General features: G+C 43.7%; 1 protein-coding gene across 8 annotated transcripts in view; it reads left to right on the forward strand.

The window, feature by feature from the left end:
* LOC112567678 (GA-binding protein alpha chain-like) overlaps nt 1-23,481 on the forward strand; it is a 37,043-nt gene extending 13,562 nt beyond the window's left edge. For all 8 annotated transcript variants that reach the window (XM_025244408.1, XM_025244414.1, XM_025244416.1 and 5 more), the window contains 6 exons: nt 7,914-8,057; nt 12,528-12,740; nt 17,592-17,657; nt 17,957-18,040; nt 18,207-18,430; nt 21,987-23,481. In XM_025244408.1, coding sequence (XP_025100193.1) covers nt 7,914-8,057; nt 12,528-12,740; nt 17,592-17,657; nt 17,957-18,040; nt 18,207-18,430; nt 21,987-22,181 — 926 coding nt within the window. In that variant the 3' untranslated portion in view covers nt 22,182-23,481. The remainder of the gene's footprint in view (nt 1-7,913; nt 8,058-12,527; nt 12,741-17,591; nt 17,658-17,956; nt 18,041-18,206; nt 18,431-21,986) is intronic.

The raw sequence follows: 23,481 nt of genomic DNA on the forward strand, positions 1-23,481 counted from the left end.
AAAAGATTCAGCGAGAAAGAGAGAAAGAACAGGCAGAACGGGAGGAGCGTGAGCGAGAAAGAGAGAGGGAATTTGAACTAGCTAGACTTAGGTTAGGAAATGGTCAACCTAATGGCGAGGCACAAGTAAGAGAAGTAACCCCTAAAGGATTTATTCCGAAATTACCTCTCTTTAAGGAAGACCTAGATGACATAGATTCTTTTCTTTTCCGTTTCGAGGCCCATGCAGAAGCCCTCCGATGGCCCAGACATTTGTGGCCATTACATTTGTCCGCTACAATTCAGGGGGAAGCTCTCAAGTTATATCACGCACTCTGTGCGCAGGGACAAGTGGCGTATGAAGAGTTAAGAAAGCAATTATTGTTGAAATTCCAGTGTACGGAAGACGGATTCCGAGAAAAACTGAGGTCAGTGAGACCAGCTGAGGGAGAGTCTATGCCCGCTTTTCTGACTAGAGTAACCAGTTTACTGGATAGATGGTTAACGTTGGCAGGGATAGACAAGTCATTCGAAAGCCTGCGAGACCTCGTCTTAAGAGAACAGATAATGCAGAGCATTTCTAAAGATATGGCAGTATTTCTAAAGGAAAGGGACCCTAAATCGGCAGCAGAAATGATAGATTCGGCTGAGAAGTATCGGAAGGCCCATCCTGGTAAGAACATAGCGCGCCGACAGGAAACAACCATGTTTGCGAATGCAAGCTGCACAACCCCAAGGACTGCTAGACCGCAAGGGACAACTAATAGACCAACCCCTCGTAGTACCTACTCTCCTAGGACTCCACCAGTCGACAATAGAAATAGATCATCGACTAACTCGCCACCAGTAAACCGGCGGCCGTGGAGAGAACAAAAACGAACTGTATCGCCAAATCAGTTCAAGCCTGATGAACAAAAACGAACAGTACCTCCAAACCAGTCCAAGCCTGATTCTATCAAACCAAGTACCAGACTTCAATGTTTTACATGCCGAGGTTATGGACACACAGCGCGCTTCTGTGCCAATAATAGACAACGAGCTCAACCCGCGTCGGTGTGTGATGCAAACCAGGAAGTGGCAAACGTCGCAGTCTTGTGTTCTACCACCACGCAAGAGGCGGGGTCATTGCCTCTTTACCCCGGGCTAGTAAAAGGAAAAGCAGTGCAGGTTCTGAGGGATACTGGAGCGACTACAGCTGGCATTCGAGCGAGCTTAGTGGCACCTTCAGAATATCTGGGAAAAAGCCAAACGTGTCTTACCTTCGGAGGACGTAAGGAAGTATTTCCTCTAGCACGAGTGCAGGTGGACACGCCTTTCTTCACTGGACCTCTTACATGTTGTGTAATCAAGAACCCAGTAACTGATGTCATAATAGGCAACGTTCCCGGCGTGCAGGAGGTAACGTTCACAGCCGAATACCAACCTGTATCAATAAGCGCTGCAGTAGTTACAAGAGCACAAGCCAGGGAAGCGAACCAAACACCCACACTCTTGAGGCCAGCCTTACCAGCAGTAGGCATTTCTAAATCGGAGTTAATCCAAAAGCAGAGGGAAGATCGCACCCTAACATCTTACTTTACGAAAACCGACTGGTTAAACAGCTCCTTCAAAGTGGAGAAGGGTATCCTTTACAGACATTTTCAACGGTCACAGCAATCAGATGTCACTCAAATAGTTGTGCCACAGGCTCTGAGATCTACTGTCTTAGAATATGCCCATGACAGCCCATTCGCTGGACACCAAGGCGCGAGAAATACTCTCGAAAGAGTCTTCAGCCACTTTTGGTGGCCTGGCATACGGAGGGACGTACGCCAGTATTGCCAAACTTGTGACATATGCCAAAAAAACGTCAGCTAAGGGACGCAATCGTGTAGTTCCCCTCGTCAAGGTACCCATAATAGAAGAGCCATTCCAGAGGATCGCCATTGATTTAGTAGGACCCATACACCCACCTTCCGCAGAAGGACATACGCATATCCTCACAGTCATCGATATCGCCTACACGATATCCGGAAGCCATACCCTTAAAAAAGATTGACACTCAAACTATTGGCGAAGCGTTGATGACGATTTGGAGCAGAGTGGGATTCCCTAAAGAGATTTTATCCGATCGAGGATCTCAGTTCACATCAGACCTTGCGAGACTTGCTGCAAACGCTTTCCATCAAGGCACTACGTACCTCACCATATCATGCACAGACCAACGGGTGCGTAGAACGGTTTCATGGCACCATCAAACCTATGCTACGTAAAGTCACCGCAGCACATCCAAGAGAATGGCATCGATACCTTCCCGCCCTCCTTTTTGTTTGTCGTGGAACCATACACGAAAGCGTTAAATTCTCACCGTTCGAACTACTGTACGGACGAAGACCTAGAGGACCAATGGACTTACTTGCTTCCCTTTGGGAGGATGATCAAACACCCGGAGAAGAAAAAACGGTATTTCAATACATCCTTGACTTGAAGAACACTTTGAGAGAATCATTGCAACTGGCGGCTGAAAACTCCGACAAGGCATCTACTCGGAGTAAACGCTACTATGATCAGAAAGCGAAAGAACGAAGATTGCAGACAGGCGACGAAGTTTTAATATTGCTACCCACTAAAGCCAACAAGCTGTTGATGAAATGGAAGGGTTCCTATAGCATCACGCAGGTCTTACATCCTGACTATCGTTTGCGAATCAAAGGTCAAGATAAAATCTTCCACATTAATATGTTGAAGAAATACTACAGAAGGGAAAACATCAGTGCCGCAGTATCCGTCACTCCACTCCTCGAAGCAGGATTTCCTCCCCAGGAAGAAACTACCAGAGGCGAATGTATCAGTTTTGCAGATATTCTCTCGCCTGAAATGACTCCTCAAAGTCAAACTCAAATTCCGGTTGTGCAATCGGAATCATATCTGCTCCCTCAGGCACCTAGCTGTTGCAATCTTGCAATAATTCCATCCTCAACAGCAGATGACAAGGTGTCCTTACCCACTCTGTCAATGGACACTGTGGAGGACTTGACTTCAGTAAAAATAGACGAAATGCTTCCTCCGCAACGAAAAACACAACTTATGGGTCTTTTCCAACGTTTTCAGCAGGTCCTCACGTCAGAACCTGGACATTTTAACGGACCTGTAGAACATGTCATTGAGCTCACTGCAGACGTCATTGTACGGCAAAAACCATACCCACTCCCGTTTGCTATGCAACGACAAATTGCGAAGGAAGTCAGTACAATGCTGAAAATGGGGGTAATAGAACCCTCCACTTCCCCTTTTTCATCACCAGTGCTATTGGTCACTAAGAAAGACGGTTCCATCCGATTCTGCATCGACTATCGAGCACTCAATAAAATAACCAAATTTGACGCGGAACCTATACCTGACCCAGAAGCGGTCATTAACCAGCTAGCAGATGCCAAGTACTTTACCAAAATAGATCTTGCAAAAGGATACTGGCAAATTCCGGTACGAAAGGAGGACCGTCACAAAACAGCTTTCCAGACCCCGCTCGGCGTTATTTCAATGGACAAGAATGCCCTTCGGGTTAGTTACGGCTCCAGCCACGTTCGCCAGAGCAATGAGGTCCCTCAAATTGGAGCAATGCTCAACGTACCATTATTTTGATGACCTCCTAGTTGGTAGCAATGATTGGGAGAATCACCTTGAGCATGTAAAGCAGGTGCTCAATATTTTGCAAAGTTCCCAATTAACTGCCCGGCCCTCTAAATTACAAGCGGGCTTTCGCGAACTTGAATACTTGGGACACCGGATAGGGCGTGGGCAACTGAAACCAGAACCTTCCCTAGTAACCAAAATCCTAGACTTACAAACGCCCAGCACGAAACGGCAGGTACGATCACTATTGGGGTTGATTGGATATTACCGCCGTTACATCCCTGAATATGCCGACCTTGTATCACCCATTAGCGACCTTATTAAAGGTACCCATCCACGGACCATTTCTTGGACGGTACAGTGTCAAGAAGCTTTGCAAAGGGTTAAGACGGTACTATCCCGTTTCCCCATCTTGCAACTCCCCGATTTTAGGAAAACATTTGTATTACAAACAGACGCCAGCGGGGTTGGGTTGGGGGCCGTTCTGCTACAAAAACATGAAGATAAATTACTTCCCGTCATTTACATTAGTCGAAAGCTGTTGGATAGAGAAACTAGGTATAGTACCATAGAAAAAGAGTGCCTTGCCATTGTTTGGTCGATCATAAAGTTGGCTCGATATCTTCAGGGAGCAGAATTCGTGCTCCAGACTGATCACAAGCCACTTCTGTTCCTCCGCTCAACACCATATAAAAACAGCCGAGTTATGCGTTGGGCTCTGGCCCTTCAAGAATATAGATTCACTATAGAAGCAATTAAAGGGACAGACAATAGAATAGCAGACGCTCTATCACGAGCGGAAATGGATCAACTAATACCTTGAAAACTACTGTTTTATGAAAATTGCATTGCTGTTGTGTTGTTTTTTTTTAGAGAGTTATGGTCATGGTCAGTTTGCAACCTGTCCAGCTGATTAATTGTATTGTATTTGTCTTGAAAGAGGTATCTTATTTATCTTCATGATAAGAAATGTGAATAATATGTGAAAAGTGGATAATGATTGACTTATGTTACAATAGTCACTTAGAAAAATGTTTGCAACATTTTTTTATTTAGAGGAGGGAGGAATGTCACGGACCAGTCCGTGCCTCCTTAGTTTTGTTTTTTTTCCCATGATCCCGCCTTAGTTTGGTGGAAGGGGATGGAAGGTTGTCACTTGTGAATGTCCTAATGTTAGTGGAAATTGTGGGCCTCGTGATTTTTGGATACCCCATGAGTTTCGGACCTCACGTGCGAAGCGGGTAGAGCTCACCCCGTGTCGATGGTGACAGAGGGTGTATATATAGAGGAGGGTAGAAAGGCTCGCGAGGAGGGGAGAGACACTTGTTTTTGGATTAACACAGAGAGTGTGTCCGTGAAGAAGCTGTTTGGAGGTGCGAGCGAGGTGTGTCGTGTACCGGAGACATTGTAGAGTCTCCAAGTTTCTGCTGTGTGCGGAGAGTGACTCTTCTGCTGTGTGCGGGGGAGTGCGGCGCCGGGCTCGGAACGGCTAGAGGTTTTGTCAGCCGGAGTCGACGTCGACGACGACAACACCAGTAACAGGAATGATGGTGGCCTGAGGAGAGGAACACCCCCCCCCCCATCTTCCGGAACAGCTTGAGGGCGTTTCGACGACAGAAGCGCCGACAGGAGGCCTGTCTTCAGCAACTCCACTGCTGTGTGCGGGGAAGTGAGAGAGTGTCTTCTGCAACTCCACTGCTGTGTGTGGGAACGACTAGCTCGACGTGAGAAAGTCAAGAGAGACTTGACGAGTGTGAGCAGGTGCCAGAGACTGAGTACCTTCGGCACCCAGGTGGAAGGGACAATGTGACGTTCATGCCGTTTAAAGGATGATCAGGGTAAGAGCTGTTTGAACTGTTAATAAGTAACTGAGACCCTTCGAGAAGCGAACTGAAAGACTCAGACATTGGTATTAAGTAGCGGTGCATGTGCACCCCTTAGTCTGTGAAGTGCACCCTTAGAGATTTAAGGTGCTTGCTGAGCGTTGATTTAAACTGTTCTGGTTGAAGTTGTATGCATTGTTATGTATTGTGAAGTTTTGGTGTATTAACAAACGGACGTCCCAACCTGGAAGTGATCTCGTGTTTTTCATTTAAAAAGAATGCGCAATGCACGAATGCCGGTATGTGACGTTTGGTGAGAATGCGCCATGTCAGATTACCGACGTCAGGTCGTGACATACTGTACGCAATTTTTTGCGTAAGCAGAAGCCCTGCTCTTGTTGCCTCTCACCCTCTTCTTCTGTTCTTGGTTCATCTCCCAGTATTTTACTCTGAGCTCTTCTTATTCCTGCTGGTCTTGATACTGGTTGATCTTCTGCTTTAGCTCTTTCCTTTCCTCTATCTTTTGCCAGGTCCCTAAGGTCAGCCATACCTTGTGCTCTTTCTCTTTCTTTCCCAGGACGAGTGTGCAGGCAGTTTTCCATGTCTCCTGTAATCCAAGAAGTCTGAACACCTCACCATTCTCATTGCAGTTGCCGACACTGTGCTTTCCCATTATCTGTCCTTTGTTTGTGTTGTCATTTCCAGCTTTGGTGTTCATGTTGCCCATTATGATCTTCAGGTCTCGTTTTGGAGTACAATCTACCAGTGCTTGTAGGGATTTGTAAAAGTCTTCCGTTTCATCTTTATTTGTGTTGCTAGGTCCATAGCACTGAATGACAGTGATTTTTCTGCCTTTGGAGTTGAACTGAACTGACATGAGTCATGGTGAAACTGCCCTGCGTACCGTAACGCGGGCACTCATCGCGGGCGCTCACTCACGCCCTAAAGAGCTTGTGATACCCTTCGCCCACCGTGGGCGCCTGTTAAAATGGCGGCTGACAGCGAAGTCGTGAATATAATTTTGTTGATGGACATATTTGACAACGACGACTAATTAATAGAAGCAATCTATTGCAGCGCCAAACAATATACTTCTAGTGGCATTCATTTGGGAACTAAAAGAGGAAAAAAAAGTCCATAAGAATTAAAGATTATGTGGAAAGAGCAATGTGGTAGTCAAGTATATCATGTAAAAACAAACGACGAGCAGACTTTCTGTTGTTGTGGTCCCGATTCGGAGTTTCAAGATCGAAGGCGAATTCATCTACCATCTCTAGAAAGACATGACGATGAAATCTGAACTTTTAATACACTTCTTTGTCGTCGTATATATCTATCTGTTGCAAAATACTTATTTATTAGAAGATCCACCGTGAATATCATCGACATACCTCAACTCGACAACCATGGCGGCCATCTTTGCGCCCGTGGCGTACTACATCTAAAGCAAGTACGCGCGCTCACTCAAATTTCGCTGCGGTACGGCCCGCCCGTCATAGGTGCACGCGTGCGCCCGCGTTGCGGTACGCAGGGCAGGTTTCCACGCTGTTAGTGCACTTGCAGCCTCCGGTGTCATCAGTACTGCTACTCCTTGTGTGATCAGGGTCAGGGTCTTCATGTCCAGAGTAGACAAAAGTCTGGTCTGACCGTTGCCATTCCACCTGGTCTTCCACAGACCAAAGAGCTTGATGCCATAGCTCTTCATTTTTTGGGCTGCCTGAGCTGATTTCCCTCTCTTATATAGGGTTCTGATGTTTCAGGTCCCTATCCTGGTTTTCGCCTTGGCCGTGAGAAGATATGTCGGCGAACTGACTTCCCAAAGGCTTTCGCCAGCATGTATCATAGGCCTTTCAGAAGAGGGATCTTCCCATCCAGGCTCTCATTGAATTCGTGTTGCAGTTGCAGTTTCTGTAGCAGGTTTTTTTTTACAGGGTGGGGCTGCTATCTCCACACTCAACCCTCCTTTTACATCCTGGCTTGGGAACGGCAGGTTACCCGGGGTGTTTCCAGGTGGATTTGGGACATGCATTCACTCAAGCATTTTATAAGTATAAATATAGGTTTACATATCCATTATATAGTGGTGGACTAATGAGAGAGAGGTAAAAGGTCATGACAGAAAGTGGTGGTGGTAGTGATAGTGAGAGGAGAGATTAGGTAGAAGGGACTGGCAGCAGCAATAATAATCTCCATCTCCTCTCCACCTACACTTTTATTTAACAAGAGAATTATTAATTCAGCTTGGATTCAGCCATTGTTTGATAGCATTCAAATTATTTAAACAGAAAATTATTAACCTTCAGCTTTGGTCTAGTTTATGCTTGTGGATACTTGCTGATAGCGTACACATTATTTAACAAGAAAATTAGTAACCTTTAGCTTGGGTCTAGTTTTTATTTGATAGTGTTCACATTTTTTAAGAAGAGAATTGTTAACATTCAGCTTTGGTGTAGATTTTGTTTGTAGATACTTACTGATAGCGTATACATTTTGATTTCAGTGGTCGAGCAGTTACATGCAACACCTGTCGCACCAGCCACAGCCAAAGTAGTCATCCCTCTGCCAGAAGAAACAGAGAATGTTACAAGATGGATTGTTGACCAGAATTTTCGTCGAGAACAAGAAAGACTGAAAATCCCTCTTGGTAGGGTGTTTATAGTCAGCCTTTTGTGGTGATGCTTAAATCAATTGTGAGCTTTAGCAAATAGTTTCCAAAAACCTCTATATACACACAGATCATGTCACCACTAGCTCTGAGTATTCTCCTGCATTAACATGTGTGTATGTATGTACATTCTTTGTCAGCACACTAGCTCTGAGTATTCTCCTGCATTAACATGTATGTATGCACGTAATATGTCAACTCTCTAGCTCTGGGTGTTTACTGCATGAACATGTAGCATAAATATATATGTGACCCTCCACGACGAAGTGAGTCTTAAGTCGCAAATTTCAGATTTGCCAAATAGCATATTTTTAAATGTACAGGTTCTGAACTTTCTTTTGATACAAAAGTTGTTCTTCTAGTCCTAACATTGAGTGAGTTATAAACGTTTGAAGTGAGACAGTATGGTGGCGGCCATTTTGAGAAAAGCGGTTCAAAGATTAGCGTAGAGATGGCTGATTGGGTTTGTTTACTACTAAACTTTAGCAGACAAATCTTTAGATTGGTTAATATTTGAATCGTTCTTTAAAGAAGTTGAACATACATACTAAGGGCTTTCTGGCAAGGTATAGCACGATGGGGTTATTTCTGGGAAACAGTATCAAAGCAGCGTTTGAATTTTGTAGAAATTGGTATGGATCGCAGAAAGGTACCTCAATTAAAACATATTTTAAGTTGATTTCTAGTTTTTATTTTAACATAGCAGTATCTTTTCCTGCCCCTGTGGGACCCCGGGGTATGCTTGCCTAGCAAGCATTGTAAGAATAGGGTCCCTGCCATCCAGCCAGGCATGTCGTAAGAGGCGACTAAGGTGGACACCTCACCTAGAGGTAAATTAGGTTGTGGTAGGGCTAACAACCCCACCATGTAAAAAAAAGTATGTTACAGAAACTAAAACCAGAGAACTCGTCACAGATGGCGGAGGTAATGAAGCACACCAGGTGACTGGACTAATGACGGACGACAGCCAAACCCGAAAGGGAGCTGGCGCCCCGACAGTGGATTTACTGAAGCCGAGGCAAAAGTTGAGGGTGGGGTGCTGGAACGTCCAGACCTTGTACCAGAACTGGCAGGATGCTCCAACTAGTCAAAGAGTTTGACAACTACAACTGGACATCCTGGGAGTCAGATGGACCGGCACGGGAAAGAGGAGACTAGCGTCAGGACATACCATCTTGTTCTCAGGAAGATCAGACGCTCAGCACTCTGAAGGAGTAGCTCTACTCCTCAACAAGAAAACGGAAAAGGCACTGCTGGAATGGAAGCCTTATGGACCTAGGCTTTGAGAGCAAGATTCCATTCAAAGTACACCAAGCTGACAGTGCTAGCCTGCTATGCACCAACAAATGACTCTGAGGCAGAAGACAAGGATGCTTTTTACGATCAGCTCCAAGCAGCCTCAGAGAGCGTTCCAGCCCATGACATGTTGCTCATCATCGGCGATCTCAATGCCAAGGTGGGAAGTGACAACACCTGCAGGGAGCATGTCATGGGCAAACATGGAATCGGAACGATCAATGACAACGGAGAGAGACTGGCAGACTTTTGTGAAGAAAACAACCTACTGATTGGTGGCACACTCTTCCCACATAAAGACATCCACAAGGCAACATGGACATCACCAGATGGGAGCACAAAGAACCAGATAGACCATGTCATCATCAACCGAAAATGGAGGAGCTCACTTCAAGATGTTAGAGCCTACAGAGGAGCAGACGTTGCCAGTGACCACACTCTTGTGAATAGCCACAGTTTCCCTGAAGCTACGTCGATCACGAGGAAACAGGCACGTCAGCAGAGAGTGGACTCTGGCAAACTGAAAATCCAGTCATCGAAAGGCCTTTGCTATGGAAGTAAAGAACAGGTTCCAAGCACTAGGAGACCAACAAGAGATGACCTTAGACGACTTCAATCGAGTCTTACAGGAATCAGGAGAGAAAATACTGGGCTTCCAACGGAAAAAGAAAGAACAGTGGATCAGAGAAGAGACATGGAGGAAGATAGAAGAGAGAAAGTCAGCCAAACAAAGAATCAACAGCACCAGATCAGAACGCCTGAAAGAACAACTCAGACAAAGATATGCAAAACTAAACAAAGAGGTAAAGAGGATGGCAAGAACCGACAAAAGAGACTACATAGAGAAACTGGCAGATGAAGCAGAAAATGCAGCAAGTAAAAATGACCTGAAGACACTGTACAAGATAAACAAACAGCTGAACAACGGGTTTAAGAACAGTGATGTGCCAGTGAAAGACGTGAACGGTAATGTCATCGAGGGAGAGGCAGAAAAACTACAGCGCTGGAAGGAACATTTTGAGTTCGGTTCTGAACAGACCAGATCCCCTCAGCTTGCAGACATCCAGCCAGCAGCTATAGACCTTGACATCTGCACAGACCCACCAAGCCTGGAAGAAGTGACAGCAGCAGTCAAGACAATGAAGAGCGGCAAAGCACCAGGGGCAGATGGAATAACAGCAGAGATGTTGAAAAGCAGATATAAATGTGACAGCTCCCAAGCTGACTGAAATCTTCAAGCAAGTTTGGGAATCAGGGCAGCTCCCTGTTGCTTTGGAAGACAGGGCTCATCTTCAAGTTACCCAAGAAAGGAGATCTTGGAGACTGCAATAATTGGAAGGGCATAACACTTCTTTCCCTCACCAGCAAGGTCTTCAGCAAGATTGTTTTGTCAAGACTGACGGCAACTCTTGAGAAAGACCTCCGCCACAGCAAGCAGGATTTCGTCCTGGGCGATCCTGCTCCGAACACATCTTCATTCTGCGACAGATTCTGGAGCAGAGCAACGAATGGAACACACCGCTGTACATCAATTTCATCGACCTGGAGAAGGCTTTTGACAGCATCCACCGCGAGTCCTTATGGAAGATCCTGAGGCATTACGGAGTCCCTGCAAAACTTGTTCAGGTCATTGCAATGCTGTACAGCGATTTCAAATCCCAGGTTGTCTGTGACACGGAGCTCACAGGACCCCTTTAACGTCAGTACCGGGGTGAAGCAGGGCTGCATTCTATCGCCGTTCCTCTTCATCCTGGCCATGGACTGGATCATGAAGACTTCCACCGACAGTGAGAGGAGAGGGATCAGATGGACCATGACTATGACAGCAACAACAGCGCTGGAAGACTTGGACTTTGCTGATGACATTGCCCTGCTGTCACACCGCACCAAGACATGCATGAAAAAACAAAGGCCTTCTCAGAAACAGCTGGAAACCTTGGCTTGAAGGTCAGCACAAAGAAATCGAAAAGTATGAGAGTGAACGCCAGAGTCCAAGACGGCATCAAACTAAATGGAGAAGAGATTGAGGAAGTTGACAGTTTCACCTATCTTGGGTCCAAAATGTCAAACACGGGATGCGGAGGTGGAGATTCGAGCCGACTGGCGAAAGCCAGCCAGGCCTTCGCCTCACTCAGGAGCACATGGAAGGCAAAAAACATCAGCCAGAAGATCAAACTGAGAATCTTCAAGTCAAATGTGATCAGCACCCCTCCTTTACGGATCAGAATCCTGAAAGATGACCAAAACCATCAGTAACAAGCTTGACGTCTTCCAAAACAGATGCCTCAGGCGCATACTTAACATCTTTGGCCAAATACCATCAGCAACGAAGAACTCCACCGAAGAACTGAAACCGAGTCCATCACCACGCAGGTTCAACGAAGGCGTTGGCGATGGATTGGACATGTGCTCCGCCAGCAGACAGCAGACCTTTCCAGAGTCGCCCTACGATGGACTCCAGACGGCCGAAGAAAACGAGGCCGCCCAAAGGAAACTTGGAGAAGAACAGTGGAAAGGGAGATGAAAGGAAAGGTCTGGACATGGGGTCACCTAGAGCGGGTTTCAGCCGATCGACATCGGTGGCGGACTCTGGTTGAGGCCTTATGTGCAACCTGATGCACGAAGAGGAATAGATAGATCTTTTCCTGATAGTTCAATAACCAAGGAATCCCTTTTTAAAGTAAAGTCAAACTACACAAAACTGACCCCTATCACCTTTTGGGGCCTCTAGCACAAAACTATTCCGCATGACTTAATTCGTCGTGGAGGGTCACATATATACACACACATACCATGTCAGCACACCAGCTCCAGGTATTGTCCTTTATGAACATATCGTAAAGCCAGCTGCTCTTTTCTGGTGTCTACTGTGCAATACAAATTACAATCCAGCAAAATGTCATTAGTCTGTATTTTCCTAAAATCATGCCTGAGTACAACTGACTGTTATTCTTACTATACTGCCATAACTATGATTTGATGTGGAGACTTTGCCGAGACAGGTCTTCTTATGAATGTAACCATAATTATGTTGTGGTGTGAGGACTCCACTGAGAAATGTCTGCAGATAAATTTAAATAATCATATTATGGTGTGCAGGTGCGACCTAGACAGTTCTTTCAATGAGTATAATATGAATGATGTTGTGTGCAGACCCCACAGAGTGGACACCTGTGCATGTAAGGCATTGGATTCAGTGGGCAGTAAAGGAATTCGGACTGCAGGGTGTCACCATCTCCCGCTTTAACATGGATGGTTCTCAGCTATGTGCCATGACTCACCCACAGTTTGTGACACACATTCCTCATGACCCAGGAGATATTTTCTGGACCCATCTTGAGTTGCTGAGGAAGTGCAAGTTTGTAGGTCAGTAGCTTATTGGCATGTAACAAACTTGTCTTTGCATCTCTTTTAAACCATATTACCTAAGAATATTGGCTGGGAGGGATGTCCCTTCACTTAACCAGCTTGAGGGGCTGCTGTGTTGTGTCCGTGAATTCATATAGACTTTTGGTGTCTTTAAGTCAGCTATACCTTCTGTTGTTGTATCCAGGAATCTATGTAGACTTTTGGCATCTTCTAGTGAGCTGTACTTTCTGTTGTGATTTTATCTTATTTGTAGAAATCTGTAGTCTTTTGGTGTCACCCAGTGTGCTGTACTTTCTGGTGTCCCTTATTTCTCCATCGCAGTCTGCTTCTCACCGTTTTTATAGCTATGAGACTGCCCTGCTTAGGTGACAAACGACATTTTGTCTGCTGTGGATAGAGGTGACATCTCATTTCTCACCATGTTAGACCTGTCTGCTGCCTTTGATACTATAGACCAGTGGTTCTCAAAGTATTTCAGACCGCGGACCACTTTACTAAAGTAAAAATATGGCGGACCACCAAGGCCTAAAAATCAGTCTGTACTATGAATTTCAAATTTAAATTGCCGCGTTTGTATCATTACAGTTCCAAACTAAATGTACTTTTGTGACAGTAGTATGTTGACATAAAACTACCTCGTTCTTTGTAATTAAAATGTTAATGAATGGAATGCATCACTTAAACGTCACTTTACTGACATTTGACAAATGTCTGACTTATGCCCACGGACCACTAGTGGTCTGCGGACTACACTTTGAGAACCACTCCTATAGACCACACTACTCTTATTCATAGACTCAGTCCTCTCTATGGCATCTCTGTCTCCCCACTCCACTGGTTTCAGTCATATCTCTCAGTTATAGTGGATGGCTGTGACCAGTCTATTTTCTCAGGAGTCCCCAAGGTTTTGTACTTGGTTTCAACCTCTTTATCATGTACATATTCAATTTCACTCTATATCTGATCAATCCTTTGCTGACGACACTCAGCTGTATTAGAGCTGTTCTTCTCACGCACACACACTGCTATCCAGAGCATCCAAGATAGTATTTCTGATACTAAACTATGGATGACCCACATTAAGTTAAAACTAAATGATGAAAAAATAGAAGCTTTGATTTTTTCAATGAGGGGAGCCAGAGTTTACCCTTCACTGCCTGTCTCTATTCAGGTAGGCGATGCTGTTGTTCCTTTTGTTACTTCAACACTTAACTTAGGTTACATAATGTCTGCTGACATGTCTCTTGATGAACGTGTTTTTCACATATGTCGTTTTGCATACTGTGAATTCCAGAAGATCAGCTAGCTCCATTCGCCATACTCAATCTCAACCACCAATATTCTCATCTGCTCATTTGTTCTGTCTAAACTAGACTACTGCAACTCTCTTCTTGCTGGCTATCCACCGTACCTCATTGATTAGCTTTAGAAAGTCCAGAACTCAGCTGCAGGTCTCGTTTTTTTGAACTCGCAAATTTGAACATATCACACCACTTCTTCACTCTCTTCGTTGGCTACCAATTAAAGCTAGAATAGACTAAAAGCTCTCAGCTATATGCTATGGATTCTTTGAAGACTCCTCCTCTCACTACTTTACTGAAATCTTGTCTGTTCACACTCCTGCCCCAAACTTTGGCTTCTCATAAGATTTGTGCATTCTGTCCTTCCCTCCCACAAAGACAGTCACATGCAGACAACAGACGTTCTTCCTCTGTGCTGCTCAGCAGTGGAACTCTCTTCCACATCACATTTGCCACTTGGACTCCAAGGCCACATTCAAACGCTCTCTGAAAACATATCTGTTCACAAAGTACTATCCCTGAATTCTTAATTCCCTTGTAATTATTTTCTGTCATGTTAACCATCATGTAACAACTCCATCTTTACACTGCTTACAGTACCTACATCCCTTCATCATACCTTGATCCTTTATGTTCTACTTCATCTTTATGTTGTTCATTGCGCCAATACATAGCTCACTGTTCACTGTCGGTTATCTTTGGTTTATGATGACTGATCTGTGCAGAGAGTGCAATCTATCTTGATTGTGATGCTGCACGTTATAAGTACCCATTATTATTATTAATTTTAATGCACTTTTTGTTTTGCTTTACCTCTGCGTAGGATTGTTCTTCTATACCTGTGTCATTTCTACCTATAGACATCTTCCTCCACTAACATTCTCTGCAGTGTGTTCTTTGTTTGTCTGAAGTTTTCACTTTATGGGATTGTCTCCATTTGACTGTAAATATAATTTGAGTTTACACTCTTTCATTTCACTGTAAATAGAATTTGTTTGACTCTACAGTCTTTCATTTTTTAATGATTGACAGCCATGTACTTTCTTGCTACATTTTCTGCATATTGGATTTTGGATCTGTGCATGGTAGTAATGTTGACATTTTGTGCCAGCTGCATTGTGCTGCATTGATACATTTCTATATTATTATTTTCACTTACACTTCCTTGGTGTCAGGATTGTTGTGCCTAAAATGTCATTAAAAATGCAGAACTTTGAAGTGTCGAGACTACCCATTCTCTGACTTTACTGTGAGATCTTGCTTCTTTTGATGATGTATTGTTGTCTCTGTATTTTCATTTCTTTATATATTTTTTGGTGTATGATGTTTGCTGCGTTTGAGTCTGTATTTATTTTTATTAAGTTGACCAGACGTCCCGTTTTAGGCGGAATAGTCCCGCTTTTGACCTCATGTCCCGCCTGCTCATAAAATGTCCGGGCGGTACGCCCAATGTGCCACTTTCTGGCAAGTCCTTCAGTGTCCCGCTTGTCTTTAAAAGTCTGATTACTGTACACTGATTCGCATCCGCGCCTTTGGTTTAGGCGTTGTCTTGTTGATCCCGATTTATTTTTCGTTGCTCTGCGGGCTCCAGTGTTGGACCCGTGACGATAATAACCTGCTGGCCAATATCTTATTGCACGCGCCACTGGTACATCGCCGATGGTCGTCCCTCTTAAGGTGTCAGCTTCTTTGGTTACGGTTGTCCGAGTTCCCCCACTTCCCAGTAGCAACCCACGCCAGCAGGTGACTACACACCAAACCTAGTGATAATGGAATGGACAACAAATGAGTACATAATGGCTTTCACCTGCCGAATTTATTGTGTAAAGTGAAGCTGTTTGAAGTCGCTCACTTTCCTTTGAAGGTAGCCGTCTCCTTTGCCCTCCTACGACTCCATCAGACATGTCAGCCTGTTATTATTTTTTATCTTTTTACTTTGTCTGTGTTAGAATGCTATGGACTGCCTATTTCTAACTCTATTGTACTAGATATAATGAATTGTTAGCAAATTAAGCTAGGCTGATTTGAAAAAAAAAGAAAACAAATGCATTTTACATTTTGGCAGACGATGCCGATCCAAAGGCATCCACTGGCCGTACTTTGCCCACCCCTGGTATAGAGTTGTAGACTAATGTAGTTTGCTTGGTGATGGAGAAACGGGAAGAGAAAGTTTCACTACGAAACAAGCTCCTTTGACATCTCGCTTAGGGCTTAAAGGTTGCAGAGCCAGCGGTGGGCTCCATCCTCTCCATTCACAGAGTGGCCATACATCTGTAACATACCCATCTCTTTACTGTCCCTAAGTGGCTTGTAGGCAACTTGCTTGCAGGTCCCCCAAGTGGCACCTTAATCCACAGACCTCAATGCACAAACGTTCTTCTAGAATCTAGACGGTTCATGCGCGATAAATCCTGGGTGTCCAGCAACCTTCTGACACCAGGCCCGCTACCCCGACGACCCTGCCTACCATAGGCCTGGAAATTGTATACTGCAGACTTGAAACTTAACATCAGCAGGTGTAATGCTTGGATGTTCCTTCATCAGACCTTTCTTTTAAGAGAAAACAAAAAGAAGATGGAAAACAATGCACTGACCACGGCCAGGCCCCCTTCACAACCGCGGGCCCGGGTACACCAGATACCCTGCCATCTCATCAGGCCTACGTCAGCACATTTCCCCTCGCCTCTCAGCATTTCTCCTCCCGCATGTTTTTATTCACTTCCAGTAATCGTTTTCTTTGAGTACGGATCAGTGGCTAAACTAAGGTCGGAGACGAAACAAACATCACCAGTGGAAACACTGAAAGGACTTTTAATTGTGAAGTGCAACTTTGACAGCAAAAATTCAGGAAATCCTTGTGTAAAAATTTATGACACTATCTTGCTAGAACCAAAACTTTACAAGGAGATTCACGCATCTATGAATTACGGTTTCGGAGCAACAGACTCACAAAATGACGAAGGTGCCGGACCATTGTCCGCACGGTAATTTGTTACAGCGCCTCACCTGCACGTCCTCGAAGTTGGCTGAGCGGTAGGTAAGGTAGGAATATTATATTTAAATTTTAAATACTGTTTTTCTTTTAAAAATGGAATACTATAGTGGCGTGGACAGAGCTGCACTTGAAAGCACCACTATTCGACAAACTCAGGGGAAAGGTTTCCCCACCTCCTTTTTCGGCGCTCTTTGTCAGTGACGACACCATCATCGGCACGCTTCCCGCTTTTGCTCCCGAAACGTCTGGTCACCTTATTTTTATATTTTACTTTGTTTTATGTCTGTATAGTGCATTCATCTTTCTTTTAAGTGGGGGAAACATGCAGTGAAAAATCAAGTCATTGCTGTCATTATTGTCATTAACATTGTTATATTTCAACCATTATAACTATTGCACCTAGTTTTTTAAAATTATATATTTGATATATGTAATATAACAGTTTGTAAAGTTTTTGTGTTCACCTAGTTTTTGTTAATTATATTGTCAGTATATGTAAGATAAGACTTCGTAAAGTTTATGTATTCACTGCATTTACTGTTAATGCTTCAGCTGTCATGCAGCAACCAGCTCCACAGGCTGTTACCACTATAACTGTGTCAACAACAGATTCTGATGGTAAGGTCATTAATTGCTGTCATTTCTATTTTATTGTCTTTAACCATTATTTTACCACTTTTTCCCTCCTTATCGTTAACTGCTTTGTTAATGTTTGTCTTGTGAACTTTCTTGAAAGGCCCATACTTTACACATATACTTCTATCTAATCTATTACTATATACTGCACCTTAGGTGAAAGGAATGTTTTAATATTTGTATGTACTAAAATCTTGAGTGTTGCTTGATCCCTTAATACCTGCCAGTGTGTTTAGGGTGATGAAGGTGTTGCTTTTAATATGATGAGGATATGTTTGCAGGGCGCGTAAGGACTGTGGGCAAACAACGGCCCCGGTCTCCACGCATTACCGGAGATGAGCGCTTGTCTCCTGGTAACAGGACAGGTGAGTGAGCCGATACTAGAAGTCAGTGGAAACTGTAGAATATTGTTGCCATGAATAACCTGACTTGATAAGTAGTATTACAAATGTCTAGAAATTGTTTAAAGATAATATGAGTTGTAGCTGATACCTTTGCAGCAGAGTGTTGATGATCTTTCTACATTTTCAGGCAACAATGGACAAATTCAGTTGTGGCAGTTCCTGCTGGAGCTGTTGACGGACAAGGAATGCAGGGAGATAATCCAGTGGTTAGGAGAGGAAGGGGAATTTAAGCTTAACAACCCAGAAATGGTTGCACAAATGTGGGGACAGCGCAAAAACAAGCCAACAATGAACTATGAGAAGCTGTCACGGGCTTTGCGTTATTACTATGATGGGGATATGATTGCAAAGGTCTGTAAGCATAAAAGAATTCCGTTTTTTCCATCTTCTATAGCTAAGCTATAATAGCAATTTAAGGGAGAAATCAAAAAGTGATATTCAGTTTTAAAGAAGAATTGGTTCAGAATGTCCTGGCCTGATATTCTCAGTAGGGTCATGATGGGCTATGCACCTTAGACCCAATCTTGAATGGCAACACAATTAAAATGTGAGGGTTAGTGGATTGAAATCAAAATGGAAAGTGGTCTGCACAGGAACAGGAAGTATAACAATCAGTACTGGTCAATATTAACTATAGACCATTACAATAATGTTAGATCACTCAGGTATATTTTAACTCGATCACACGTGTTAGGATATTTCCGTACTCTTTCAGTCAACGTAAGCACAAAGCAGATCTGCTTCTACAGGCCCTGTCTACTTGAATACAAAATAACACCACACATATCCTTAACCCAGATGCTACCTAAAGCCAAGACACAAACAGATATTTCCCTCTACCTTTTTTTCTAAGGAGTGGATTCTCCTATCTGGACAGCTAAAGACTAATGGACTTCAAATCAAATCAAACTTTATTTTCTGTCCAAGACAGAAATTTTTCTTTTGTTCACAAACCCAACCACATATACAAACATAATATGAGCATATATTTATACAACATAATGGGCAGACATACATACCAATACATTCAACACACATGCACACCTACACCTTCTCACATGTTGGGGACGGTGCAGGTCACTGACAACACACTCTATCCCACACATGTTCTTTCCTACAACAGATAATCATCACAAAGATTTGTACGTGGGCTTTCTCTCCTACATTGTGCAGGAGCTTGTATTTATTGTAAGGGGGTGGGCAACAACTTTCACATAACTCAACATCAATACATAAACATGACTATAAACCATAAATAGGATATTAATGTCATGGACTACTGTCAACCTCCCTGAAGTAGCATTTATCTAACTAAAGCTGGTGTTGACATCCAAGTCTAGTAGCGCTTTACAAGAAGATGTGGCTGTACTGCATTGAAGGCACTGGAAAAGTCCATGAACAGGACCCGAACATAGGTGCCAGATCAGACCCTAACCCTAAGTGGCTTGTAGGCAACTGCAGAGAATCAAGGCGATCAGTCAAATCGCATTGTCCTTCTAGTTCAAATGTTACCTCATCTGTTAGCCATGTTTCAGTAAGACAGAAGAGGTCACAACGTCGGTAGTCCCATCGAATTTCATGCTGAGAGTTCGTCCTGTTTATTTTTAAGGGCGGGCACATTGGACAGGGGGATGGATGGTAATGGATGTTGACACCCTCTTTTCTATTACTTAAATTCACATAAGGGGCCTTTGTGACCCTCTGCTGTAGTCTCGAGTGTAAACCAGCATGGCTACATTGGCATTTTGACAGGTCTCACTTTGAGAAAAGTCTCCTGTGCAGGGGCACTAACACAGAAATACAATACTCCACACAGTCAGACACATTGCAGTACCACTTACATCCATACATGCACAAGTTGGTGGAATCAAAATTCCCATAGCAGTCAAACAAGTGAAAAAAGCGGATACAGTCAAATCTCGCTACTATGCCACCTACCGGGACCGAGCAAAAGTGGCATAGTAGCGAGAGTGGCATAGTAGCGAGGGTTCGTAAAAACGCCTTTATTTGCTCAAGTTACCCGTCAGTCCAAAGCTCTCAAGAATAGTCAGCTGGCGCTAGCTGTCTCCTCTCATTCTCCCCCTCACCTCTTCATCCTCCACCCCTCCTAACCACATACGCTGACCTGCATTCTGTCGCTAGTCGACCCCCTCCCACTCTCCCTCTGTCACGGGGCTGTCACCCGGCCAGCGACCACCACCCCCTATCGCCAGCCTCCACCATCCCTGTAAGCGTGCTATGTTCCATCCCACCTAAATGCCATGTCCCACACTACCATAGAGTATAATAATCGAGCACTGCGCGGAATTTCACAACTCGTGCCTTTTAACAATCACACAAAAGTGGCATAGTAGCGAGAGTACTAGGTGGCATAGTAAATTTATTTTACATTGAATTTATAGTCGGGACCGAGCAAAAGTGGTATAATACCGAGGGTGGCATAGTAGCGGGGTGGCATAGTAGAGAGATTTGATTGTAGATGAAAGTGAGCTGGGGTCAAGCCACAGAGTAGCACCCCCATACAGAGTAGCACCCCCATTTATAGTGGAAAATAGTCACTTTAGATAATAACAGACTTTGAATTAATGTAAAGTTTTAGTCTGTTTGATACTTAAAAACAGTTGTGGTTGTGTGATGAAGCTTTGATGTTATCGCTTTAGCATTGGCATCCTTTCAATCTCGTAAATTCCAAAACACTAAAACACCACATCTAGGAGGTGACATTTGTTCTTAGGTGCTCCTTAGGAGTGTGGGGATGCACTTTATAAATTTTTTATTTTTTATTATTATATTTGGTGCTGGTCTACACAGAGTAGGTGTTATCTCTAGGAGGTGACATATTTCTTGCTGGTCTGCACTTAGTAGGTGTCATTTGTGGGGGATGAGTGAGCTTGGCAAGTCTTGAAGTACTGGTTCTAGGGCCAGTAGCTGATGCGGCGTAAGCTCTTCAACAAAACTGTGCCTAAGCAGTAAACAGTACTGTAAATTAATTATCACATTATTTTTTTTACAATTAAAAAAAATCAGTTTATAGATATAAAAAAAATAGGTTAAACAGAGAATGGTTAACATTTCCATACTGGGCTAGGCAAGAAGCTTTGACTTACCCATATATAGCTTGAAGCGGCAACATTGAGAAGTGAAAACTGACCACCCACTCATAATTTAGTCTCATACTACTCCTTCTAGAACTTGAGCAAAACTTGCCCCTTGCACTTTCTTGCCTCGTATGTGTGGCCTAAGCTGTCTGCAAGCTTAAAGGGCTTGGTAGCACAATTCATCCTGAAGTATTAACTCTGCAAAAATGTGATGATGAGCCAATATGAGGCTATTTACCAACTGAGAGCTGTGATGAAGCTAAAGATAATGGAAAAAGACCTAAAGTATAGGAACATGAGTGACTCACGTAAAGCCTTTGCCTTTTGACACTGTGTGGGGCCTGCAGTGCTGTATTGCCTCTATATTCTGTGTGGGGCTCGCTGTGATATAGCCTTTGTTGCTGGCATGGTGTAAAACACAAACTGTGGGGGCCTGACAGTGCTGCTAAAGCGCCAACATTGCCTTTATATTCTGTGCATATCTTCTTGTCTTTGACCCATGTGCATTCAGAATATGAGACTTCATGATGAGTTATGACATGCAAAATGTCCCTTTTTAAAAATTGTACCTGGGGTTCTTTGATGAATCAAGATACATCTTGAGGATTTATATCATGCAAATAGTATTGTAACAGTTTTAATCATTGGTTAACCCTAACACTTTGCATGTATGTTATGCAGATAATATTATGCAAGTTTCAATCACTTCTTGTTGTCTGTACTAGAGGGGCTGAAGAAGAAAAACGAAGTGGTGTAAATGGTGTTTGCTGAGGTTTGCTCATGTCAAACGAATCTTCGCTTGTTTACAGGTACATGGGAAACGCTTTGTCTACAAGTTTGTGTGTGACCTCAAGATGTTGCTGGGATACTCTGCTGGAGAGCTGAACCGACAGGTCACAGAGTGTGCCGATAAAAAACTCATGCGTGTGCGGGACCACTTACGCCCTCTGGTTACTAAACAACGCATTGAGCAACGCACGCAGATTGTACAAACAATGGACTGAGAGTGTCTTGGTGTATGACAGCTACCAGAAAACTGTTTTCATTAAGTTGCATAGGTAAGGCAGTGGCACCTACTGTACAGACAGTTGACTGGGTTACTGTTTGGTGTATCAACTACCAGGAAACCGTCAACATCACGCCTTGTGGACAAGGCAGTGACATTGCAGGGTCACGAGTTGCTCACAAAATTACACAGCTTCAGTGTGAACTGGCAGGATGTCTGTGTGACACATACTAGGCCCAACTTATTGCCTTTTGTTTGCTGTATATCCTGGAGTCACGTACCTGTTGTATCTTGTGACACGACTGCTACATACAGTTACACTAACATGATGTGCTATAGTTTGTGCTATAACCATCTTGGCAACACATGGTGTGTAGCAAAGAACATCACTCCTTGCTCACTTGTGACATTCAGCCCATTGAGAACTGTTTTGGCACTTCACCACAAAGGTACCTCAGATTTTGCTATGTGGATACCAACATCATACAACACAACCTCATTCCATTTATAACTGTTGATAGATGACTTTTATCATGTGACACGATAAACTGTGTCTTGGTGTGTAATTAAAGTAGTTTACTTGCAGTGATGCCTGTGCAGGATCTCAGAAAATAGCGCAGGATTTTCAGTTATTTTGTTAAATGCTGTAGAACTGTGAGAGTTGGTCTTCTGTCCCCACCTCTAGGTTACCAGACATGGGCAGCTTTTGTGATATGTTTTTCTGGAATGGTAAAATAAGGCAGTCCACCAGAACACATGTAAGGATTTCTTCTGAGTGGTTCCTCAAAGTACAGAGGACTGGACAAATTGACATTCAGTCAGACAAAATGATTTCTAACCAGAGGTGTTAATGTCTCATTAGAAATGTAGGATTAAGGGTAAGATGCTCACGTGCATATGAGTAATGCATTGATCAGGGGCTCAGATGTATAGGAATAAGACAGTGATCACAGGCTCCAATGTGTAGGAGTAAGTCAGTGATTAGAGGCTCAGATGGATAGGAATAAGCGATCAGAGGCTCAGATATACAGTGTACAGCAGTAGTCGTAGAGAGGCATCTGGGCTGGTGATGGTCTCCTTGTAACACATTGCACACCACAGGCTCAGAAGTAATGTAAATGAGTGTATATATTTTTTTAAAAGTTACTAAAATTGGATCCTTGACATAGAGAGAGGTTTGAAGTTTCTTAAATCATGTCTGGTTTGTCACTTCACATTGGCTCTTGCTACCTGTAAATAATAATAATAAAATTGGCTGCTGTGTGCTGTTGTGTGGAGCAACTGATGGCTTTGCATTA

This window comes from Pomacea canaliculata, linkage group LG7 (assembly GCF_003073045.1).
Source record: "Pomacea canaliculata isolate SZHN2017 linkage group LG7, ASM307304v1, whole genome shotgun sequence".
NCBI lineage: Eukaryota > Metazoa > Mollusca > Gastropoda > Architaenioglossa > Ampullariidae > Pomacea > Pomacea canaliculata.